The 14,603-nt window shown below is 46.8% G+C and overlaps 1 protein-coding gene across 1 annotated transcript in view; it reads right to left on the bottom strand.

Moving 5' to 3' along the window:
• Positions 1–14,603, bottom strand: part of GNB1L (G protein subunit beta 1 like) — a 51,983-nt gene that overhangs the window by 27,017 nt on the left and 10,363 nt on the right. The window contains exons 4-5 of the mRNA XM_073559080.1: positions 13,427–13,583; positions 3,871–3,969 (exon numbers count right to left, since the gene is read on the bottom strand). Of these exons, the coding sequence (XP_073415181.1) occupies positions 3,871–3,969; positions 13,427–13,583 (256 nt within the window). The remainder of the gene's footprint in view (positions 1–3,870; positions 3,970–13,426; positions 13,584–14,603) is intronic.

Here is a 14,603-nt window from a genome sequence, read left to right as displayed (position 1 = left end):
GACGCCACACCTGAAAGCGGGAGAACCGTGTTATTAGAAAGTCTGGACACGGGAGGGTCCACCGAGGGAGAAGCAGACCAGTTGTCCGTGAGCTCTTTAGCAAACGGTAACAGTATGCCGAGACGCTTTCCTCTTTGAAAGCGTCTGGTCGGATCTTCTCTTTCCCTGGTAAAAATCTTTCCAAACTCGGAATGGAAAGGAAAAACCTTGGAGGGTGTTTCCGCCCGTCTGAACGAAACCTCCTGATCTGAGGGTTTCACAGGGGAATCAGCGATGTCGAAGGTATGATGAATCGCTGCAATGAGGTTCTGCAGCGTAACCTTCATGTTCGCATCCTGGTCCGAATCCAGCTCTAAAATCCCTCAGATGACCTGTCCGAAAACGCTTCACCTGACTCGGGAGAGGAGGCCCGGGAGGGAGGCTGCTGAGGATTATGCGGTGAGGTGGGACGAGGAGAGGATTCCGGCTGGAGATCCTGCCTGGGTCTTTTGCGACTGACACTGGCTGGCTCAGATGGAATCTCTTGAGACCTGCTGAGCCCTGCAGAAGTGTCCAGGGGCAACTTATCCAGAACGGCTACTAGGGACTGAGACACCCTGGTGAGGTCTGCCACTGATTGAGATAGAGACGAAGCCCAGCCAGGCATGGGGGGGTTCACTCTCACAAGGGGCCATAGATGGCTCCTGAGCGGCATCGGGCTGAATTGGATTGCTACAGTCCAGGCAGAGGGGAGTAGACTGACCTGAGGGAAGTTTGCGATTGCAGGAAGAACATGCAAAGAACTTGACTAGAGTGCAGGAGGGGACCGTAGGGCGGGTACGATCAGATTTAGAGTTAGACACAGTGAAATCTGAGGTAGTGCCGGGAGGTTGGGGGACAGAAGGCAGAGAAGGGTGTCAAGTCTGCAGATGCAGAGCTACTCACGGTCCGGTGTCCCCAGAGACGATGCTATCCGACTTGTCTGCAGAAGCAGGCCAGAGCGAAATCCGTCTGACAGGCCAGGGGAGCGATATCCGGCAAGAGAATGGTGTCCGGCTGACAGGCTAAGAAGATGGCGACCACCTGAGAGGAACGGTGGAAAAGCGCGCTTCCAGGGGAAGAAGGGCGGAGCTAACCGCCAGACTGAAATAAGCACCGCCCGCCGGCCAATAACAGGCTGTGCAAGGGAAGGAGGCTGGGAGGGCCTGGAATGGGCGGGAGAGAAGCCCGCTTAGAAGAATGGGGCGGGGGGCGTGGCCGCGACGCTGAAGTAGGCCCAAAATGAAGCCGGGGCCTAAATTAATAGCGGCGGCCGCCTGTCAGCACGGGATCAGCGCGGAGGTACCGCCGCATGATCGGTACCGCCGAAAAACCTGCCAGGGAAGAAAGGACGGCTATAAGAGATAAGAGGGAGCGGAGGCTGCCTGTAGGCGCAGGAAGGCCGCAGGTGTCTGCAGCGCTGCCGCATCCCTGCTCCAGGGGGAACGCTGCAACTGTGCCCTCTGTGGAGGCCAATGGTGCCCAATACTTACCCGTCCCGGGCCAGAACTCTACCTTGTTCCTGAAGGGCGTCTGCGTCTCGTCCAACCGACAGGCTCTGGTAGGCGAGTGGGTGGGGGACTAAAGATAAGGACCCTTGGAATCGCTGACACGTCTTCGTGTTGGTGTCCGCCTGGAAGGCTGCTGGTCCTGCTACGGAGATCTGCGAGGATACGGGGTGGCAGTACACGCCGTACTCACAGACTCCTTGTGGGAGTACAGATGTGACTATTCACTCTGTATCCCTCCGGAAAAACCTGAAAAGAAACGACGCACGACGAGGTAGATATGGGTCTAATCAAAGACCCGTGTCCACCTCCTACTGACACTAAGCTAAACTGAGGAATTCCCTGCCGGTCGGTGGGGTGTACACTGCAGAGGAGGAGCTAACCTTCTTTGTGCAGTGTCAGCCTCCTAGTGGCAGCAGCATACACCCATGGTCTCTGTGTCCCCCAATAAGGCGAACGAGAAATATATATTTTTTATTTTATTATTTCTACCTAACTTTGGGGTTGATAAAGGTGGGGTTGGTTTACTATTTATAGCGGGTTTTTATGTTTGGCAGCTGTCACACACTAAAAGACGCTTTTTATTGCAAAAAATAGTTTTTGCATCACATTTTGAGAGCTATAATTTTTCCATATTTTGGCCCACGGAGTCATGTTAGGTCTTGTTTTTTGCGGGATGAGTTTTCATTGGTACCAATTTCGGGCACATGACATTTTTTGATCGCTTTTTATTCCGATTTTTGTGAGGCAGAATGAACAAAAACCAGCAATTCATGAAGTTCTTTTGTGTGGGGGGGCGTTTATACCGTTTCGCTTGTGGTAAAATTGATAAAACAGTTATACTCTTCGGGTCAGTACGATGACAGCAATACCTCATTTATATCATTTTTTTATGTTTTGGCGTTTTTATACAATAAAAACTATTTTAAATAAAAAATTATTATTTTTGCATCGCTTTATTCTGAGAGCTATAACTTTTTTATTTTTCCGCTGATGGAGCTACATGGCGGCTTGCTTTTTGCGCAAGAAGATAACGTTTTCAGCGGTATCACGTTTATTTATATCCGTCTTTTTGATCGCGGGTTATTCCACTTTTTGTTCGGTGGTATGATGCTTTTTTGCATTTTTTTTATGGTGCTCACTAAAGGGATTAACTAAATACTAAATATGTGTATTTTTGTTTAGATTTTTTTAATTCAAATATTTATTTAGTGATGGAATAAATATTGTTTTTTTCATTGTTATTTTCTAAAATATTTTTACAATAATTTAATTTTTTTTTAAAATTTCATTCTTACTTTTGCACTTTGGGACACTCATTTTGTGCAGGCTGATCGCTTATATGGCATGCAGATCTGCATGCCATATAAGCTGTCAGCGCTGCACTCTGTGCACACGGACCTCAGAGAGTTCCTGACATGCACTCTCAGCTCTGGTAATCTGGATGTCGTCATGACATCAGGTTACCATGGGAGCGATCGGGACCCCATGTCATGCTGTGGGGTCTCCGATCCAAAGGCAGAGGGGCTGTCAGCCCCTCTGCTGGCTCCGGAACGCTGCGATCATGTTTGATCGCAGTGTTCCGGGGGATAAAGTGCTGGGAGCGGTATGTGACAGCTCCTGGCACTTAGTGCCGGGTGTCAGCTGTGAGAATCAGCTGACACCTGGCCGCGATCAGCCGCACTCCCCCCATGAGCGTGGCTGATTGCATATGACGTACTATTCCATTCATGGGGATTAAGTCCCAGGTCACAAGGACGAAATAGTACGTCCAATGGCAGAAAGGGGTGAATTTACCAAATGGCTGCAATGAAACAAAGAGTGAAAAATTTAAAGTGGTCTGAATACTTTCCATACCCACTGTATATGTGTTTGCCTGCTTCATTTTTTTAGGTCGCCACTGTCAGTGAAGATTAAAATTTTACAGATAATTTTGCCAAATGTATCATTTGCGACTTTTTGAAAAGTCACAAAATATGTCACAAATGCGCTGTCACGATTTCCCTTTATTGTCAGCGAGATGGACAGTCACATGCCGAGATTCTCATCCATTTCTCACTGTAATGATTTGCTAATTTGCAGCCACATACGAAGGCTGCAGAAAGTTGTCTGAGGCCAAGAAAAGCCCTTGAAATCCATCAATTTCTGTCCAGATTTGTTTCACTAGCGTGGATGAGATTTCCTAAAATCAAATACGGGTGAAAAATTTGAAATGTAGGCTCTACGTTGGGCACACCACAAAGTATCCACAATTTAACACAACACTTTAACTAGGTACATGTGGCTGAGAAATTAGTTGGCAAATTAGTGCAACTTTCAACAGTAATGTAACTAGAAAACTAACCTGCCAAAGTTTCATACACATAGCCATTCCCCATGTGTTATCTGCTGTAGGAGCCATTGAGCTGAGAATAACTTTGGATGTCATGTCCACAACTTGAACCTGTAAAATGGGGAAGAATTAGAGTTACTTTTCAGACAATATTTTTAATCCAAGACCCGAAGTGGGTTCAAAACACTAAAGAAGTGAAAATTCTTCCCATGACGGGTTTCTCTGTAGGTTACCATCCTTGTTTTAGTTAACAAATATTGATGCAAAATAGTGTCCCAAATTCTGTGAGAGTGCTTCAGAGCTGTAATCTCCAAGCAGTCCTATACTAGATGCAGAAAAAATAGAATTGTCCTACACACTTGGGTATATCGCTCAATTCTACAAGCTCACACCCTTTGTTTTTCCGTAGATTGTGAAGAAAGTAAAGTTTTCCCACATTTAGGAGATATTGACTTGATATGCAACATCTGTATGAGTATAGTGGACCCTGACTGTTGGCACCACTGCCAAATGCTAAAAGGAATGGGGCTTTATTCAGAAGACATCATGTTGTCACCTTGGCTCAGGAGCACTTTGTCACGGACGTGGTTTGTGGAACCACTGTGCCATGGAGAGCCTCGAGGGGCGTGACTAAGCGAGCACCTAACTGTTCACTAGAGCCTCTGATGGTGAGGTTAGACTTGGCTCCAGATGAACACCAGGTGCTACTCAAGGACAGACCAAAGGACATGCAGCAGCTGGACAGGGAGGACAGACTTGATGGAGCAGTAGGCACAGTTTGTATTAGAATGCAGCAGACACAGTTCGCACCAGAGTGCAGCAGGCAGGATTTGAACTAGAGTGCAGCAGGCAGGATTTGCATCAGAGTGCAGCAGGCAGGAATTGCACCACAGTGCAGCAGACAGGGTCTGGTATGCAACCTTACACAATATAGACAACAAACAGGAAGGTTGCTCAGGCACCTCCCCAGTGGGGAGGAAGCAATATATACATAATGCCTCTCAGCCATTGGCTGGGGAGGAACTAACAAGTGCACATGCTGGCCCTTTAAGAGGGCAGGAGCGTGTGGGCGAGTGCCCTAAGGACATGGCTGGAAGCCTGACTGGAAGCTCTGCTGGGAGCATGCAGAGCATAAGGTAGGGGGGAACCGACCGCAGCGCGGGTGAGTGAAGTGACACGCCAGAGACACTGCCTGTCAAAGCAGGGATCGGGCATGGTGCTAACACACTTGCACGAACATGTGGGGAGACCTCTACTTTTGCCATACTATATAAGTGGTTGAAAGTCCCAAATTAGGTCACAAATTGTTGGTTTAGAGATTACGAGAACTTGTCAAAGCTGAAGGAAATATAAGGCAATACTTCTCGACTTATGGGCCACTGCCATGTTCTTTATTGGGGAGTTTTATTAGAGGTAATTACAATACAAGGGGATTTTTTAATAAAAATAAGATTATTTCGTGCATGAGGTGGCCGTAGGTGAAAACTTTCTTCGAGGACTTATAACAATTAAATAAAAAAAACTAAAATTTTTGCCACCGTATGATCTGTACTGAAAGAACAGCCTCCCTCTTGTCAGATCGGGCAGGAGCCGAGCGTCTAACTATTGAAAAGTAATTTTAAACTTGAAATTGTATCATTACTAATTAAGAGAAATGATGGCTGGCTTTGCCAGAGGCCTGTAGTGTTCCTGTGTGGTTGTGGAAGTGAGGAATGAAAGGCACGCCCGTTCACAAATTAATAATCTTTATAAATGCATCCAGTGATGTCAGGATAGAATGATGTGTCACTCATAACTGCTGCCGTAAACAGATAAGCCCCTGCCCATATCACATAACTCAAGGCAAAGGCTAACAGATAAAATTAATCATTTATTGGGCAAAAGCCAAGAATAAAGACTTCCTGAGATCAGATGCATATCTCATCCTTAATGTGTTAGAGCGAGGATATGTTAGACAGCGATGATGCCAAAAAGTACATGTTACCACTCAATTCAAGCTCCAAGACAGAAAGAAACCCATGTAGCAAAGGGAGTCAACATTTGTAAGATCTGGTGTGCACTTAGTTATTACTTTTTGGTTTTACTGAAAAAATGAGAACTAGTGACAACAATAAAAATGCTTTGGCACTCCGAGGTATAATTTCTTTAAATCCCTCCTATTATAAAAACCAATAGGTCGTTATCTGTCTACAAGTTGTGTGATATATGTTCATGTATTGTTGATGCCTTGGTTAAAGAAGAAAATTGGTTCAAACAAAAATTGTGGAGCTACCTTCTTTAAAAATGCCCTCCTTCCGTCAAAGTTTTTATCCTCTTAGTATATTCCAGTCATCATATTATAGAGCACTGTGTACTTACAATTGCTCATTTTACCTTTCTACTCAACCAAGTCTTCTATTTTCTCTGATCTACATATGTAGAAACAGGAAGACTCAACTCCTGACCCAGCTGCTCCCTCCTCCTCACTGCCAGAGACGGTTTCTACATAGAGCTTAGAAGGATTTAGTTAGTCAGTTTACATTCAAGTAATGTCATAGATCTGTAGTCCTGAGTATACTCCCATTTATTGGATATGCAGCAATAGGATTACTACGTCCTAGGTGCATTACTCTACATTTAACTAGATTAAGTCTCATTTGCCAAGTGTTTGCCCATTCAGTCATCGTATTCTGATCATATTGCAATATTGTAATGTCAAGGTCAAATCTCCATATCCTAAATAGTATGGTGTCATTAGCAATGACTGACACTTTACTCGCAATCTCATCCACAAGGTCATTAATAAAGAGGGTAAAAAGAATCGGTCCGAGCACAGATCCCTGTGGTCCCCACTGTTGACTGTATCCTATTTAGAGAACGTACCATTTATGACAACGCTTTGTTTCCTGTCATTTAGCCAATTCCTTACCCATCTGCATATAGTTTCCCCCAGTCCTTGCATCTGTAGCTTCAGTATAAGCCTGTTACCTGGAACAGTATTAAAGGGAATCTGTCACCCCTTTTTTGAGATATCATATAATGATATCATTCAATTGTGTGTCAAATAAGGATTCTCTTAGTACTTTTGCTTCCCCCTGACCCCGCACCTTTCATGCATAAATACCTTTCTTATATCGGTTCAGATGTATGTAAACTGCCACTGTCCGGTCCGCTGGGCGGGACTCATTCAACTGCTCCCCCCCTCCCTGTCTTGCTCTACACAAGAAGAAATGCATAGAGCAAGACAGGGAGGGGGGAGCAGTTGAATAAGCCCCGCCCAGCGGACCGGACAGCGGCAGTTTACATACATCTGAACCGATATAAGAAAGGTATTTATGCATGAAAGGTGCGGAGTCAGGGGGAAGCAAAAGTACTAAGAGAATCCTTATGTGACACACAATTGAATGATATCATTATTGTCAGAGACACCGCACTGAACTTGCTCACTGAGCCAGTGCGCGTGTCCTGAGTAAAGCGAACAGTGCTCAAAGCTACCTGTGGAGAGCAGCAACCGAATAGATGTGTACTTCAGAGCCGCAGGACCTGAAGCACGTGACTGCTAGGGGCGTGGCCTAAACTCCACAGAGCTAGGAGCTGCAAGACAATTCCTAGCAGAGTAACTGCGAGACAAAGTTACCAAGGGGCATAGACAGGGAGAATAGTCAGGACGTAGCCAATGAGTCACACACAGAGATAGCTGCAAGGTACCAAAGGGGTGAGCAGAGAGTGGTCAGGTCACAGGCAATGAGTCATACACAGAGATAGCTGTAGGGTACCAGAGGGGTGAGCAGAGAGTGGTCAGGTCACAGGCAATGAGTCATACACAGATAATAACGCAGTACAAAATCAACAGGCAAACTCACAACGGGAAAGAGGCGGGTCAGAACCATATAATCAAGCTATAGCAACACACAGGCACACGGGGGTCAGCACACTAGGCCAAAGGCAAAAGTATAACTGGCAGGGATTGAAGCTACCCAGGGGTTTATGAAGCTCTCCCAGAACCAGAAAGAGGCCACAATCATTAACCCCAAGTGTGCAGGTCAAAACCTGCACAGAGCTCCAGACATTAACCCCCGGTGTGCAGCTCAAAAACCTGCACTGGGATCATGACAATTATATGATATCTCAAAAAAGGGGTGACAGATTCTCTTTAAATGCCTTTGCAAAGTCCAGATAAATCACATCAGCCTAGTTGTGGTACAGTGTTCTACTGTTCAGAGACACCTGCCAAATATGGCCTGCATGGAAGAGTCATCAGAAGAAAACCACTTCTGTGTTCTGACCATAAAATTCAGAGTCAGAAGTATGCAAAAGAACATTTTAACAGGCCTGGTGCATTTTGGAAACAAGTGCTGTGGACCAAAGAGGTTAAAATACAACTCTTTGGCCACAATGATCAAAGGTATGAGTGGAGAAAAAAGGGCACAGAATTTAATGTAAAGAACATCTCACCAACCATTAAGCATGGAGATGGATCAATCGTGCTTTGGGGTTGTGTTGCAGCCAATGGCACAGGGAATATTTCACAGGTAGAGGGAAGAATGGATTCAATGCAAACATAACACCATTTGCAAAAAAAGCTGAAGCTGAAGAGAGGATGGCTTCTACAAATGAATAATGATCCTAAACACAGGCAAAATCCACAATAGGCTACTTCAAGGTGCAAGCTGAAGGTTTTACAATGGCCCTCTCAGTCCCCTGATCTGAACATCATTGAAAATCTATGACTAGACGTCAAAACAGCAGTGCATGCAAGAGGAGCCTCGGATCTCACAGAACTGGAAGGATTTTTCCAAGGAAGAATGGATGAAAATCCCTCAAACAAGAATTGAAAGACTCTTGTCTGGCTACAAAAAGCATTTACAAGCTGTGATACTTGCAAAAGAGTGGTGCTACTAGATACTAACCATAACCATACAGGGTGCCCAAACTTTTGCATCGGCCCATTTTCCTTTTTGCAATTTTTAAAATGGAAAATATGAATATATGTGTATTGTATATATATATATATATATATATATATATATAGCCTAAAATATAAAGTAAATGTTTCATCTGTAACTTTAGAACTTTTAGAGATCATTTCATTTTCAACTTGCTTAACTGTTCACAATAACAGTAATTCTGACCAGGGGTTCCCAAAGTTTTACATGCCTCTGTATGAGCACACAGCAGAGCTGTGTTTGTTTATATGTGCATGTAGCAGAGCTGTGTTGTGTGTATAACACTGTAGAGAGACACTAACAGTAGATTTATTACTTGCCTATTGTACCTTAGCACGTATTATACCTTAGTACAATAAAATTAGTGATAATGACCCCTGTACTTTACACGGCCAGGGATGGTTTCATTAATAGGAAAAACTGTTTTTCCTATTTTCTGCTGTCTAAACCTGGTGTGCGCCTTATGGTAAGGCGTGTTTTACAGTCTGAAAAATACGGTAGTATGACGACTGCAATATACTATGAGGATACAAATTTTAATGGGAGGAGTGCTTCTTTAGAGGTGTCCCTCCAGGCATATTCTTCCATCAGATCCTACTAGGACCCATGCACAATACTTGTCAGGTATAGATCTGCATCAACAACTGTCTTTCCATGCCTAATGTCAGATCGGGTGGAAGAATAAGCCTGGATGGATACTTCAGGCTTGAGATATACTTTAGGCTCTGATGGAGATGAGCAGTTCAAATGGACTCGTCTGTGCTTTTTCCCAGCACTGTTCGGCCTTTCAGACAAGCACAAGAGTCCCATTCAGGGCCGGACTGGGACTAAAATTCAGCCCTGGCATTTGAAGTTACACAGGCCCACTAGTCACATGGTGACTATATAATATCTTTGTACACTTGTAGTTTACAAGAAGTGAGAGGAGATTAACACGACTATATAACATGTAGTCAGAGCTGTGCCCAGTATTTCAGCTCAGTCCTATTTATTGCTTTTAGGTACAGTACTCCTCCCAAAGCTCTGTCCCCTTTTGTATGCATGATTACAGAATTCCTGGCAGAACTACTCTCTATTGGGCAACCAGACCCCCTGGTCATAGCCGCCCCTATCATACCTCCCAACTTTTGAAGGGAAAGATGGACAAAGACTGCGCGTCGCTGCAAATTTTTGGCCACGCCCAGCCACACCCATTTCACAACTAGTCACACCCATGTCCACACCTAATCGCACCCATTTAGCACTGCTGATCACATTGACTGGTACTGAGGGCACAGTGGCTGGCATTATGGGCACACTGACTGGCACTAAGGAAGAGAGAAAACAGAGAGAGAGAGAAAAAAGAAAACAGAGAGCGAGAAAGAAAGGGGAAAGAAAGAACAGAGAGAGACAGAGAAAGAACAGAGAGAGAAAGAAAGAAGTAAAGAAAAGAGAGAACAGAGAGAAAGAGAGGGAAGAAAGAACAGAGAGAAAAAAGAAAGATTAGAGAGATAGAAAGAACAGAGAGAGAAAGAACAGAGAATGAAAGAACAGAGAAAGAAAGAAATAAAGAAAGATTCTACAAAGATACTATAGCAGCCCGGCTCCCACTGTAGTGCCCACCTGAGCCTCCCGGTGCAGGACCTATCATGATCCGCTCACATGGCCGGCATCCCCGATTCCAAGGCGATCCTGCTGTCTGCGCTGTCTGAGGAGGACACGGTGATGGATCTGAAGCATTCCTGGTTCCGTCACAATCTCCTCAAGAAATTATCTCATTTCCGGTCAGCTTCCAGCACATCACTTCAGGTGGAACGTCATGTGTGTGTTTTAAAATGCTCCTCGGGGCTGCGCCATGTACTCCTGTGTCCGTGGGAAAAGCCCGCTTTGTATGCTTTGTACACACTTGGCTCCGCTCCGTACATCCCGTACACATATGGCTCCACTCCATACACACACGGCTCCTCTCCGTACACCTCGTACACGCGTGGCTCCTCTCCGTACACCTCGTACACGCGTGGCTCCTCTCCGTACACCTCGTACACGCGTGGCTCCTCTCCGTACACCTCGTACACACTGCTCCTCTCCGTACACCTCGTACACATGCGGCTCCTCTCCGTACACCTCGTACACGCGGCTCCTCTCCGTACACCTCGTACACGCGGCTCCTCTCCGTACACCTCGTACACGCGGCTCCGCTCCGTACACCTCGTACACACGGCTCCGCTTCGTACACACGGCTCCTCTCCGTACACCTCGTACACCCGCGGCTCCTCTCCGTACACCTCGTACACCCGCGGCTCCTCTCCGTACACCTCGTACACCCGCGGCTCCTCTCCGTACACCCGCGGCTCCTCTCCGTACACCTCGTACACCCGCGGCTCCGCTCCGTACACCTCGTACACCCGCGGCTCCGCTCCGTACACCTCGTACACCCGCGGCTCCGCTCGGTACACCTCGTACACCCGCGGCTCCGCTCCGTACACCTCGTACACCCGCGGCTCCGCTCCGTACACCTCGTACACCCGCGGCTCCGCTCCGTACACCTCGTACACCCGCGGCTCCGCTCCGTACACCTCGTACACACGGCTCCGCTCCGTACACCTCGTACACACGCGGCTCCTCTCCGTACACCTCGTACACACGCGGCTCCTCTCCGTACACCTCGTACACCGGCGGCTACGCTCCGTACACCTCGTACACCCACGGCTACGCTCCGTACACCTCGTACACCCACGGCTCTGCTCCATACACCTCGTACACCCACGGCTCTGCTCTGTACACCTCGTACACCCACGGCTCTGCTCCGTACACCTCGTACACCCACGGCTCTGTTCCGTACACCTCGTACACCCACGGCTCTGCTCCGTACACCTCGTACACCCACGGCTCTGCTCCGTACACCCACGGCTCTGCTCCGTACACCCACGGCTCTGCTCGGTACACCCACGGCTCTGCTCCGTACACCTCGTACACCCACGGCTCTGCTCCGTACACCTCGTACACACACGGCTCTGCTCCGTACACCTCGTACACACACGGCTCTGCTCCGTACACCTCGTACACACACGGCTCCGCTCCGTACACCTCGTACACACACGGCTCCGCTCCGTACACCTCGTACACACACGGCTCCGCTCCGTACACCTCGTACACACACGGCTCCGCTCCGTACACCTCGTACACACACGGCTCCGCTCCGTACACCTCGTACACACACGGCTCCGCTCCGTACACCTCGTACACACACGGCTCCGCTCCGTACACCTCGTACACACACGGCTCCGCTCCGTACACCTCGTACACACACGGCTCCGCTCCGTACACCTCGTACACACACGGCTCCGCTCCGTACACCTCGTACACACACGGCTCCGCTCCGTACACCTCGTACACACACGGCTCCGCTCCGTACACCTCGTACACACTGCTCCGCTCCGTAAACACGGCTCCGCTCCGTACACCCCGTACACACACGGCTCTGCTCCGTACACCTCATACACACACAGCTCTGCTACATCCACACTGTAAATCCTGACCTCACACATACTTACCTCAACCAGCACCAAGACAACAGCAAAGCAGAGTCTTGCAGACGGTAGAGGCAAGGCTGAGCGCACAGGACCTGTGATGAGGTCACAGGAGGGGCGGAGTCAGGGATGACATGATCGGGGGTCTGGACAAAGGCTCCTGATCATGTGACCCCCTGACTCCTCCCCTCCTGTGACCTCATCACAGGTCCTGCGAACAGAGCGAGCAGGCAAGCGAGTGCGACGCTGTGAGTGGCTGCTGGGGGGAGGGGGTCTCATGCTAAGGCGAGGATGGGGTGCGAGGGGGAGGCGTGGCGGCTTATCTCCCTGCAGTGCGGGAGGAACTTGAATCTATCACCACAGTGCCCGCAGAGGGCTGGCGGCAGGAGCAACAGTGGCCGCAGCAGCTGGCAAGCAGCCAGATGATCGGGCGCTGCCGCCCGCGGCCCACGTGACAGCGGCCCAGCGGGAAAATGCCCGGTTGGTTATATTGCCAATCCGGGCCTGGTCCCATTGCTAAGGGATTTAGGAAGGTCACCTGATGGAAGGGGAATAATACAATGTGAATGGCCTCTTATTCCTCCTACAGATACAAAAAAAATAATGTAACAAAAATAATAGCATTTTAAAAGGGCATATTTATACAATGAGGGAGATTTATCAAACTAAATGTGTCAGAAATTTAGGGTAATTTAACCCAAAAGAACTACCTTTCTAATTTTTACTATTTATTGAGTATTAAAGACAATTTCTGTACCTTGTCCAACAAGGATTCATGGTGGAGTCAAGCAGTAGGAACATCTTCCTATATAGATATTACAAATTCCAGTATTGCAGTTCACATGGCTGAAGGCACTGGATGAATGAGGACACTGAAAAGGGCATCTTATTTTCTAGGGGAGGACCTGATCATTGTAGGTTAGGCAACTACAACCCCCCACTGATCAGCAGCATATACAGACAACTTCATAGCGCCAAAGTAGGCACAGCAGAATAGGGGTATCAACTAACCAAGTAATACCCTCTCTGCTCCAGCAGAGGTGCACATCCCTCTCTGTGATATCCAGGTGCCCCAATGGAGCATAACTACCGGGAACCACCCATCAGTAACTGACTGACATGTAGATTTCTTACCTGTGAGCTTTCTGCTCCTGGCATGGCTAGCAGGCAGCGTTCAGTACTCAATAGTGAACATTTACAGAAGCCAACACTACTGACGGGTATCGACGCCATCACTTCATTCCTTCCCTCGGCTAAATTCCATGTACATATGTGTAGATCTCTCCCCTGACTGTGATGAAGAGAATGGAGGGCCACATTAATTCTTAAATAATAGACATTCTTAGTTACTGATAGCTGCAATCCTACAGACAAATATGTCCTACAAGCCAGACCAATAATACAGACAAATAAATAACAAATATCCAATATTCAATCTTCAAAAAAAAAACTATTTGAATGTAATTGTTGGATTTATTTTATTTATTCAGTACCGTATGAAAAAATTAGGCTTGAATAAAACGGTATTGGGTTAGGTTAGACCCCTTTCTGCATAAAATGAAAAATAACAAAAACTTTATTTCCATTTTTTTTATTATATCGATTGTATGAAGATATCAGTGTCAATGATTAATTTCCACACGGCTTGTAACGATATTTCTCCTAACCAAAGAGTATGTCTCGTTACCTAAAGATAGATATCCCATAAAGATGCCAACACACTCTACAGGAACCCGCCATACAAAAACGGTGAAGCTCCGCCCACAGCCCGTCACTCAGGGAGACTGGGTCCCGCCTCTCTGATGGCGGGTCAGCTGCCAGTTCCGGAAGTTGACGTGACATCGCCAGACATCAGAGGCAGCTGCTTTCATAAAGGTGGTGCCAATTGCTGATGATTATCAGCACGTGGTTGCTACATACCCTCTTATTATTATGGAAGCAGTAAGGATGTACTTATTTTTACCTAGTTTTAGTAAAATAAATAATGACCGGATCTCTTTTTATTATGTCCTTATACGTTCAAACAGGGTGTACTTCTTTTCCCATAACTGTATATGAAGCAAGTACAGTCCAGTAATGACCCACACTGTAAATTTAATAACCCTAATATAATCAACTAATTAAAAGTATTAATATAATGTATTATTACAGACGAGTGTACGAAAACTCATCTGATTTTCATACAGAAAAATTAGATGACTTTTATTTGCATGTCTGTTTTTTTTACGTCTCTACATCATCTGTATTTCTGCATCAATATGTACATGATCAAATGCTGTTTCTTAGGCCGGTTTCACATTTGCGCTTTATA

The sequence above is a fragment of the Dendrobates tinctorius genome, unplaced genomic scaffold, assembly GCF_039654945.1.
Source record: "Dendrobates tinctorius isolate UK_male_01 unplaced genomic scaffold, ASM3965494v1 ptg000265l, whole genome shotgun sequence".
NCBI classification, from domain to species: domain Eukaryota; kingdom Metazoa; phylum Chordata; class Amphibia; order Anura; family Dendrobatidae; genus Dendrobates; species Dendrobates tinctorius.
Note: the sequence above shows the minus strand (reverse complement) of the source record. Positions and strands in the feature narration are given on the sequence as shown.